The 11,454-nt window shown below is 32.4% G+C and overlaps 1 protein-coding gene and 1 long non-coding RNA gene across 3 annotated transcripts; one reads left to right on the top strand and one right to left on the bottom strand.

Moving 5' to 3' along the window:
* Window positions 1–2,642: 2,642 nt before the first annotated feature.
* On the top strand, window positions 2,643–4,154 carry LOC145118935 (uncharacterized). The gene is made up of 2 exons (XR_013713550.1): window positions 2,643–2,950; window positions 3,784–4,154. It is a non-coding gene; the product is annotated as an uncharacterized LOC145118935 (long non-coding RNA).
* Window positions 4,155–6,654: 2,500 nt separating this feature from the next.
* Window positions 6,655–11,169, bottom strand: LOC145119679 (putative ADP-ribosylation factor GTPase-activating protein AGD8). 2 transcript variants are annotated; one of them, XR_013713950.1, is made up of 8 exons: window positions 10,938–11,169; window positions 10,705–10,823; window positions 9,486–9,936; window positions 7,607–7,879; window positions 7,380–7,502; window positions 7,176–7,277; window positions 6,898–7,085; window positions 6,655–6,681 (listed from the first exon to the last, which is right to left on the bottom strand). XR_013713950.1 is itself a non-coding variant. In XM_079055383.1 (7 exons), exons 1-7 carry the CDS (start codon window positions 11,004–11,006, stop codon window positions 6,978–6,980), a joined length of 1,245 nt encoding a protein of 414 aa, XP_078911509.1. In that variant the 5' UTR covers window positions 11,007–11,169; the 3' UTR covers window positions 6,655–6,977. The 2 variants fall into 2 exon arrangements, 1 of the variants encoding a protein (XP_078911509.1); XM_079055383.1 differs by having other exon boundaries at window positions 6,655–7,085.
* Window positions 11,170–11,454: the final 285 nt, after the last annotated feature.

Raw genomic sequence — 11,454 nt, 5'->3', positions numbered from 1 at the left:
AGTCACCAACACAATACTAAATAAGTTGAGGGTGTCAAGTATCAGTCATAGCAACCTTCAATCAGATCTAAAATAGATCCATACTCTTAAAAAAAGAAATAAACTCATTATTTACAAAAATCATGCTATATGTGTGCATCTAAAGACTTTAATGCATTTTGAGGTTATATTTGTTGAAAAGAGTGTCCAAAGTCATTAACTAATTGTTGATATTTCTAATAATAGTATAGTCATATTGGGTTTCCCTCAACACTCAAATTAAGTAGAAAAAATAAAGGAGTAATTAGTTTATTAAATATAAGTGTTTAAGAATTTATCAGAAACTAATTGGAAAATATTTTGAGAATTAATTAATAATTTAATTAACTAAAAGGTTGAATCTTAATTAACCAATAGTTGGTTAATCAGGAATTTTCTAGAAACCCTTATGGGATATTGGGTGGGTGAAATCTCCTTAGGAGATAAAGAGGATTTCTAATTTTTCATCCCATCCCACATGGGTTGGAGGATAAAACCTACAAGGGGCCTAGGACTATAAATAAGGCCTTAGGGATTTCATTCTTTCATGCTTATTTTGGCTTGACTCTTCACCACCCTTCTCCCTCCCTATTATAGATGAACTCTTAGTGAAATTGTCCCATCTCCTAGTCGATTTTATTCTGCTCTTTTGAGTTCATTGGGTATAAACCAAGAGATTAATTCTGGTTTGGATCCTTTCATCCATACAAGGTGGCACGCACAAGGTCTCAAGCTCGAAGGTCAATAGTTGCGAAGGGGGTATGTAGTTCTTTCTTCTTGTTTATGTTCTCATAGGGTAGTAGTAATAGCATGAAACTTAGACCCTTAGGTTGCATGAACACATAGGATGGTATTATGTTTCCGTTGCCATAATCAATGTTTTTGTTACATAGAAACCCTAACAGTGGTATCAGATTCACAATGCATAATTACTAGCACCCTGTAATCCGTTTGATCTCTTAAAACTTGTTTGGAATTGGAAAAGGAAGTAAAAATTCAGAACTGAAGAAACTTGTTAATCGCAGGCACGGTGTGCCACCCTGTGGGCGTGACGCATCCCGTCAGACTAGGGTTTCTTGTTTCTTTTTGATTTCAAATTAGAAGGTTTTCAAATATGTATAGTTATTTAGGGGGTGTTTGGATAGAGATAAAATGGTTGTTTATTGCTTATTGCTTATTCTCACCACAATAAGCTGAGTTGAAGTGTTTGGATAGGAAGCTTAAAAAATCAGCTTATTATGGTAGAAATAAGCTAAATAAGCTGATATAAATAAGCAAGGGGGGATGTTTATTGATTATTGCTTATTGTGGTAGGAATAAGCTAAATAAGCTAATCCAAACACTTTTTAAAAACTGATTATTCCCACCGCAATAAGCTAATAAGCTAAAAACATATTTATCCAAACACCCCCTTAATTTAAATTGGTTTAAATTTGGTATGGGATAATATTATTTAAATAATAGATTTAAATTTGAATGTTTATCAATATTATTTAGATGTGATTTAAATATTTGAATTTAATATTGTTTATAATTGAGATTTATGAACTTGCATATTAAACCCTTATAAATTGTTAATTGAGATATTGCGTCCTCATAATTAATTAGAGTTAATAATAAACTATTAAATTTTTAAAGAGCTTTAAATTTACCTTTATATATATATATATATATATATATATATATATATATATATATATATATATAGGGCTAGGTTATAATGTGGATGGATAATTACTGTGCGGACGTGTGGACAGTGCTATTCTATGAGAATTACTAAGAGAATAAGTTGTTTAGTAATGCGAATACGTTAAACTTTACAAAAATATAGTCATTTTCATGCATTCTTACTAATTCTTATTCATTTTTGTTCTCACACATCTTTTTTCACTCATTTTCATTCTGGCAGAATACGACTCAATAAACATTTTGACAACATTCTGACAGAATGAGAATAATAATAATAAGTCTATAATAACCTTATAGACGATTTAATTAGTGAGAATGTGTGATAATGACAATAGTTATGTAAGATTGAACGTATTCATATTATCAAACAACATATTTTCTTTGTCATTCTCACAGAATAGCACTGTCCACACGTCCGCACAATAGATATCAATCCACATTTGAACCTAGCTATATATATATATATATATATATATATATATATATATATATATATATATATATATATATATATATAGAACTTATCTATTATATGTATAAAAGATTTAGAACATGTGTCTTCGTATGTTTAAGTATTGACATTGTCAGTCATATCATGACTAGGCTCACCCACTCTAATGTAAATGTTTAAGGATGTCTCTTTGATTCCTAATAAGGTCGGTAATATACTTCGCTCTTACCTCGATCACCTCCTTATTACATTTTAAAAGTGGAGTTATCGAAAGGGTTTTATATTGATAATGGTCAAGTTAAAAGTATTAACGTGGTCAGTTTTTTAGTGGCTAAATTGAGTTAAAATTGAGACTTCGATGATCACATAAGTCAAAACTCCATAAGTATCGTATATATGTCATATTTATTATATTTGTTTAATTTTTTGTTAGATTTTAATAACAAACAAAAAAAAAATTTTTGAATTGTTCAACGGATTTCAGACTTGTATTAAAATCTCTAATGTTATCTTTTCCAAACTCCAAAATTTCTATCCCGAAACCAATCTAGAATGATAGCCTGAAATCCATAATGTCAATCTAAGTCCTAAGATATAATTACTTTTCAGATAATGAAAAAACAAAACAGTCTTGGAAATTTGGGGGAAAACTCAGTTCAATCATCTTGGCAAACAAAGAAGGTGGGATAAGAGATTATATACAGGAAATGGAGTTTGCTCATCAGTCCGGCGACACTATTCAGTAGAATCGTCGCCACTTTCGTCGTCGCCAATCTCATCTTCCGTAAACAAGTAATTACTTTTCTACCATTTTTTTAAAACGTCGGGCCAGTTCATTTGGAGTTTTTCTACCTTTTTCCGTGAACAAGTAATTCCCTAATCTTTCGTCGTTAATTTCTTAATAAGTTTTTCTGTACATAGATCAGTCAAAACAGTTTCTGTTAGACGATTAAATTTGAACAGAACCAACGCCTACGAATTGAATTTTTGTATCAAACAGAATGATTTTTATTTCATAATCGAATCTCTATAAATTACAGAACTGTGGTTCTTGATACCTTTTAGAATCAAGGTAGTTATCAAGCGCTCAAATATTGTAACCTTTGATTACCCAATTTCTAGGGTTTCTCTCGGTTACGTGTTTAGCTTGTAAGTCTATATCTTTTACATGATCAGTTCAACAAAATACCCAAGAACAAGCAAGATCTTATGCATCCTGCAAAGTAAAAGTGCAATTGGTCTCAAATCTCAACTCGCAATGATCAAACATCTTACGAATTAACTCATCCAATAAGTTTCATACTTTCTTTACTGCTAATGAATTCTTAAGCTATATTGTTTCTCTTGCAAATAACTATCTTTATTCATTACAATACAAATACACACTTAAATATACAACAATCCCCACAATTTGATATGAATATCTTAAATCTTAAATCTTAACAACCTTTTATTGATACATTCTCCTTCCTTGTCTATTTCCTGTGTCTTGTGAAATCTGAACTTAAAGTAAATGGCTTCTACTAGGTAGAGAATAGAGACCCTTATTGTAAACTTGTATAAGTTCATAGTATAACAGATCTTTTAAGGGCTCTTGATGTTTAGAATCTTCTTGTATTCATCAGAGAGCATCAATGTAGGGGTTGGTATTGTGGAAGGAGTGAATGTAGGGCTTTCATCATTGCTTTCAAAAGTTGTTGATCGGCCTCTAATCATATCTGTTTCTCCTTTGTTGTTCATGACAAGAATGTTGCATGGTACTTTCTTTGCAATAATGTATTCTATGTGCTTCTTGTTGTGGTGTCTGTGAGTGAAGCATGTCTACAAGTATTAGTAGATATTATGGCAAAAAGGTTTCATGTTTTTTTATTTTATGTAACAAAGTAGCTTTTTAGATGAAATATATGATCATGTTTTGTTTAAAACCAAAATATGGAACATTGTAACCGTAAATTGGTTGCCTAATGAAGTTGCAATATGTTTGTTTGTGCAACAATGTTTCACTTCTTTTACAAATTTATGTAACAATGTTTCACCTATTCACCAATTTATACAAAAATGTTTCACATTTTTACTGGTTTATGTAATAATGAATAAATGTATCGCATTTCTACCAATTTATGCTACAATATTTTGTATTTTTACTAGTTTATGCAACAATGTATCACCTTTTTACCAATTTATGCAGCAATGTTTCATATTTGATCAGTTTATGCAACAAAGTTTCACATTTTTACCAATTTATGCTACAATGTTTTACTTTTTTACTAATTTATGCAACTGACACGAGTTATGCAACAATGCTTCAACTTGTTAAATATGTTGCTAGTAATATGATGCATTTTTGGTTCTAAAACGAAATATTGGTGCCTGGTTCGTTGCATAAAATGAGGAAAAAATGAAACTTTGTTGCATAAAATGAGAAAAGTTAGAAATTGTGTTGAAAATCCTAAAAAATGATTCCATGTACCTGTCAAAAACAACCCATGTTGCATAGGCGCTTGTGATTTCTTCAAGAACAAGTAACCGTTTTGGGAACCCTTGTCGAATCTCTATCCTTGGCGCAACCTAAATATTCAATGTGAGAGTATGCTTTTAACCCTTGTTTTTTCCCATTAAGTATCGTCCGGATAAATTATGTTTTAAATAAAGAAAAATGAGAAAATAACTACACTTGTGTGAAACGGAAGGGAGAGATAAATCATAGTAAATTAGTAAAAAAGTTATAGAAAACATATCACTTTCTTAACTCTCTAAATCCGGGCATTCTTTCTTAATCAAGTCAAAAAGAAAAACATATATACAACTTATCAAATTAAGTCACGTCATATCAAGTCAATTAAGTTAAATAATAATAATAATAATAATAATAATAATAAAAATAAAAGTCTAGCTAGTGGTAAGCTCACCCCGTATTCTATGCAAAGATCAACTAGTTGTTGAGCCTTTTGACACCTCACATCATTTTTCCACTCTTCCGTATCTTTCATACTCAATAGATCTTCAATATTCAATGTCCATATATCCGTATCCGTCTTGCAAGAAACTACAACCACCACAACATTTGTCAGATAACCTTAATATTTTATAACTTAAAAAAAAATACATCAATCTCGCAACCAACAAGAAAAGTAAATCAACAGTATATATGGAATAACATACTTACAAGCAAAAGTTAACCATGGCTTTACACCAAGAAGAGTAATTGTACAACAAGTGCGAAGTCCAATGTTCTTGAGGACCCACTTAAGGGTCTCAACCGAAAACTCCTTGGTTGCGTCCATCACTATGACCACATGTTTCCTTTCAAATGGTTCTTGTGACTCTTTTGGACCGAAATCATGACCTAGACATGGCCGGTTGTTTGATGGTGGTTGTAGGCGGTGGCGGCGGCGACGGCGGGGGGAACGGGAGTGGCGGTGAATGTGGTTTTGCCATTGCATGTTTATGGCGGCAATCATGTTTATTATTGAGGTAAGGCTAGAAAGATGAATTTAGGTTGTGAGTGTGGAGGTTATAGAGTGTAAGTTTTGTTTTGATTGGAAATGTTAAAAACAAAATAAAAACAATTAGTTTGACATGAGCAAGAAAGATAACTTAGTTTTTAGTAATCAAAACATAGGTTTTAGTGGTCAAACCATGTAGTAATTTAGGAAAATGTACAAGAAATGTTTTTAGTAAAGGGAAAAATCCGATCTTAGGTTGTTTTTATCTAGGTTATATGATAAAAAGACAATTGTAAGCACTTGGGCATTTGGTTTTCGAAGAGTTAAATTAAATATACGTCGACCTTCAAATTTATCATCGAAAAATACAATTTTTAACTTTATTGTGAGTAGAGAAGGTAGACAAAATAAATGTTTTCTATTATTATTATAAAAATAAATTACTAACTAATTTGATGGTTATGATTGTAAATTTGTAATGCATTCTAAAAGCCGATAAAATCACAAAACTTTAATAATCTTTTGGCCTAAATTTGTCTTGATTTTTTGCATCGAAATTGACAAAAGATTGACAAGTGTAATCTCAGAAGGATCCAGTACACATAGTATCTTAATCTTAGCCGGGTTCCATTGGTTCGATTTGAAGTATTATATTTCCGTGCTCGTTTTATTGCTTTGAAGATTTTTGGGCGTCTTATATTTGATTTGAAGTTTTAAAATCTAGGTTTTTTGTTTAGATCTACATGTGTTTTGTCATCTTCATAAAAAAAATCTTTGTTTCTTGATATCTTTAACAAAATTTACTTGTAACTTGTGAGACATCAAATCTTATACTTGTATGTAGGATGAGCATCAGTCTACCATCAATAAATAAATCAAAGGACTTAAAACATTTAACAAATAATCAAACTTTTTTGTTGGTAAAGAAGAAAATAAAGTGACTACACACATTTATTATATAAGACATAAAAATATTAAAATATGCAAAAAAATGCCATCAACAATTTAAAATATAAAAATTGTCTTTTAACTCTCAAGGATGTAAATATATTTCCTGTTTTCATCATCACCTGCATACTTTATATAAGAATAAATGTCCATCACTTAAACTGAATCCAACCAACGACACTTTGCATATGTAGCTCTCTCTCTACATCTTAAAAACAACACGAAAAAAGAAAAAGAAAACAAAAAAACGATAGCAGACACACATGACAATATTTTTTAAAAGAATTTCCGGCTACAAAAATACGATTATATCCAAATTCAAATAGAATAGGAGAGAAATTTTACCCTTTACATAATATATTTTATATTTATATTTATCAGGGGTATTTCTGTAAGTAACACCATGCCTCCTTCCAATCTCAGTCTCAGAGGATCCGGTCTTGGAAATCGTTCATGAAAGTAGAGGCAATGGAGCTCAGCTTCTTTCCTGTTTCTCCTGCTATGTTCTTTAGCGATGACATATCCTGTTGTGCCTGATATCATCATAATCATAATCATTAAATAATTAAATAAATAAAATCATTTATTCAATTTGTTCGTTTTTATATAAAATAAATAAATACCTGGAAAGAGAGGCGGTTGATGAGGTCACTAGCACTGAGATCGAGGTTAGAATTGTCGGAGTCATTACCAAATAAATCAGCACTTGAGATGGATGCGGACCCCTACAAACACCCATTAAAATTAATATTATATTATAATAATTTAAATTTAAATTTAAATTAAGTTATTTTAAAAGTATTCATTAAAAAAATAAAATAGAATACCGAAAACTTTTGTAGGGAGACTTGAGTATCAGTTTCAGATCTGTTTTGATCCCCAAAATATTGTGCGGATGAAATAGATTTGGCGTTAGAGAATTTCTTCCTTGCTTCATCACTTTCCTGTATCTATTATATAATAATTCAAATTCAAAATTAAATATCATTGCTGACCTGGAATTATGATATGAAGAAAAAAAAAGTTAAATAAAAAATTTAATATCATTGCTGACCTGGACTTTTGATGAGGTGCTGCTTTTCTTCGAAAAGCCACTCTCCATTCCGTATTCAGCAAAGAAACTGGACGACTTAGGTGGCGCCACATGGCTCAGCTTATTCGTGCCACCTGGGCCCGCCTCCACAGCTTCGGTACTGTCCACATACTCAAACCGTGAAATCTGAGGTGTCATGTTCAAAGCTGATGACGATGCGTTGTTACTTGCTGACGTGGAGGACACTTGTACAACCGGCTCTTCTGGCTTCTGATCATACAAGCTCTCACTTGTCTGCATCAAATTCATCATCTCTAAAGTAAATCCCAAAACAAATTTAGAAAATCAAAAGTACTATTAAGAGTAAATTACAAATTTGGTCCCTGTGCTTTACTCAAAATCATAAGTTTGGTCCAATGTTAATTCTTTTAGAGTAAATTATATTTTTGGTCATTGAGTATAACCGATTTTTGCGATTTTCATTCCAAAAAAGTTTTCTATTGCAATTTTGGTCCTTATTTGAGGTTTGGGACCAAAACAATCAGTTTACTTAGGTGCTGTTTGTTTTTTCGAAGCGAAAATTCATGAAGTCTGCGGACCACATCTGCAATCCTCTGTAGCAGAAGAGGTGGAACAAACGGCTGCAGCCCATAATAAGAAGCATGCTTGTTTTTTAACATCTGCAGACTGCTGCAGTAAACTGAAATTTAAATAAACTAATTTTATAAACTGAAAATAGTTCTCAACACCAAAATTTTACTAGTCTTAAAACATTGAAAGAGTACTAAAAAGAACATGTAAAAAAACAAAAATATAAAACTTTTTAAAAAAACTTACAAAAATATAAAAGAAGCTAACAGCTTTATTCTAGAAAAAAACTAATTTTAAAAAACATAAAAAAGAAAATAATAAAAAAAATTAAGAAAGTATTGCAAACGATGTCTACAAAGTTCGTAAAAAATTACACACGTTAAAAAAGATGAAACTGAAACTAAAAATATTATTAACAGAAACGGTAAAAAAATTTAAAAAATCAAAGTTTTTTTTTTTTAAATCAAGTTAAAAAAATTTGTGGGAACTATAATAAGAAATTGTATCAAATCCGTAAATAAAAGTTTAAAAAAAAGTTTAAAAAAATAAGTTATACCAAAATTCTAAAAAAAACACTTCAAAAAATTGAAAGCTGAAGAGGTTTGAAGAGGCAAGTCAAGTATTGCGCCACGCAGCACGTGCAGTCTGAAGTCTTCCAAAAAAACAAACTGCTGCGAGAGGGAAAGTGCTGCGCGCGTGCTGCGCCGCGCAGCAGAAAGTGGTTTGAAGAGGTTTTTTTAAAAAAACAAACAGCACCTTAGGGCAGATACAAAAATGTTACAAGAACCTCAAATGTATACCAAAAATGCAAAAAGTAGTTAAACTCAAGGACCAAAAATGTAATTTACTTTCTTTTAAGACTTGCATTTCCTTGTCAGAGGAACTAAATCCACAACCAGATTCAAACTTCAGGTAGATTTCAAAAAATGGACCAAACTTGTAATTTTGAGTAAAGCACATGGACTAATTTGTAATTTACTAATAAACTTCTAAAAAACAAAAAATAGTCATAAGGGTAAATTATAAATTTGATCCCTCACAAGTCACAAGTTTGGTCCATTTTTGAAATCTTCCCAAAGCCGTCCTTAAGTTCACATTTTGTTGCAGATTTGGTCCCTGTGCTTTACTCAAAATTGCAAGTTTGGCCCAACATTATTTCTTTCAAGACTTTCATTTCATTGTCTGAATCCACATCAAAGTGCAGACTTAACGGCGACTTTGAAAAGATTTCAAAATTGGAACAAACTTGAAACTTTGAGTAAAGCACAGGGACCAAATTTGTAAATTACTCTAGTATTAAGTTTGTTACCTTGGTGCTAAGCTTTCTTGCACCTAGGCCCCCTGTCTTTCCAGTCTTTTTAGCACCACCACCAATGGGTTTCTTGACAGAAGGTGCACGGATTGATGATGGAGCTGGTTTCACTGGAGCAGAGCCATTGGTGTCAGGTTTTGGTGCAGCTGCAGGTGTAGGTGTAGGGTTCTCTTTTAGGGTTTCAAAGGGCTTGAAATCAGTAGAAGGCTTATCAAGAGTTTCAACAGGTGATGATGGGAAGCTGTTGGCAGCATCTTCTGCATGACTTTTGGCAACTTCTTTTGAAAGTAATTGTTTATATAACTCAGCAGCTCTTGAGGTGTATTTGGCTTCAATTTTCCCTCCATCTGTCCAACCATGTTGCTTGAAGAACACTTGAGCTCGATTGTTGCCCCCAAAACTCATCATCTTTAATTGATCTGGTGTCCATGAATCTAAATTCGTTGACCTGTAAAACTTCACGTTAGAATTCTTTTGATTGTGAGAAGTAGAAGATCTTTCCTAATTTACAATATTGACAACACCTTTTTCCAACTACAATACCCCCTTGCAAGTTTAGTTTTTTGTTTTGTTAATAGCTTAACAAACCAATATTATCATCCAACTTAAAAAAAGTAGCCTCCTGATGAAAGTTAAAAGTCAACCAGGATAGATAGGATGTGTAAAAAAGATTCTTGTTGGCCAAAAGAAAAGATCACAGCTTTCTTAGTCCCTAATTCTCAAGAGAGTTTTCCCACTAAACTAAGAAGTCCTAAATTACTCATTGGTTATGCAACGTTATAAACTTCAATGGCATTTATCACCAGTGTGGAGGCCTTATGCTATTCAATTAAGCTAAAAACCTGCTATAAGAATTATGTAAGATCCTGGATCGATTCATCATTTCTAAAGCAGAGCAATCAAACACTCATACCTAAGGCAATGTATGATGAGAATTGCTACATAATCAAACAGACCGATGGCAAATAACCTACAAATATTGAATTTCAAAGACTCGAGATGTGTTTTAGCAACTTCCTTTCAAATTCGCAAGACCTAGCTGGTGCGCCCAGTGATAACTTATGAATATAGTAAAGTTCAATTGAAATTAACTGATAATTTTCTACTTTTAAGATAAATCTGAGTTGCGTCCGCCGTAATTCATTCTAGAACCAGATTACCAATCGATCGCACAAGTGCACCCTACAAACATCAACTACATGGAGAAGGAGATCACCTAACGAAGCTGATATGAACACCAAGGCTACGATGTGTGGCAGAGCAATCAATACAGAGAAATATCCCGTAGGTTACCGATGCCCAAGTTGGATTCCTCGCGTTACAATCAAAACACATCTGATACAAACACGGCACAATAAAAACGAATCAGATCAATTCAAAACAAGATTTGGAGAAACCAAATCACAGATCTGAAAAAACCTAACATTAACAGACAAATCAAATCCAAACCTTATTCTCCGATTTGGCTTTCAGCTTCCTGAAAACGGCGTTTTTGTCGGTGAAGCTTTCGGAAGCCATTGGAGAAACTGAAAGCAAAATCTACAGTCCCCAGGAGGAGTTTACCGAATCTAGGGATTTTGGAACTCCTCGAGGAAACGATAATCGATGAAGGGGAAATTAAAGAACGTGAATGTGAGAGAAATGTGTATGTATTGAACCGCTGATTGTTGTTTTCTGCATTTTTACGTTTTAAAAGGGGAACAGGAAGGGTGAGGTGGTTATTACGGAAATGCCATTGGGATTGGTATTGCGTTGTTGTCTTGTTAGTTAGGTGGAATGGCATAAATGCCCCCACTGTTGTTGATGTCTAGACTTGAAGTGTTTTTCCACCCAAAATATGGGTTAATGAATAATAGTTATAAGTTTTCGTCTTGGTTTGTAATTAGTTTTAACTTTTTTATGTGTTCCATTTGTCATTAATTCTAAAAAGACGTTCTAGTTAGTGAGGTGTGGCGTTATCAACATG

The sequence above is a fragment of the Lactuca virosa genome, chromosome 6 (assembly GCF_052849685.1).
Source record: "Lactuca virosa cultivar CGN04683 chromosome 6, Lactuca_virosa_CGN04683_v6, whole genome shotgun sequence".
NCBI lineage: Eukaryota > Viridiplantae > Streptophyta > Magnoliopsida > Asterales > Asteraceae > Lactuca > Lactuca virosa.
Note: the sequence above shows the minus strand (reverse complement) of the source record. Positions and strands in the feature narration are given on the sequence as shown.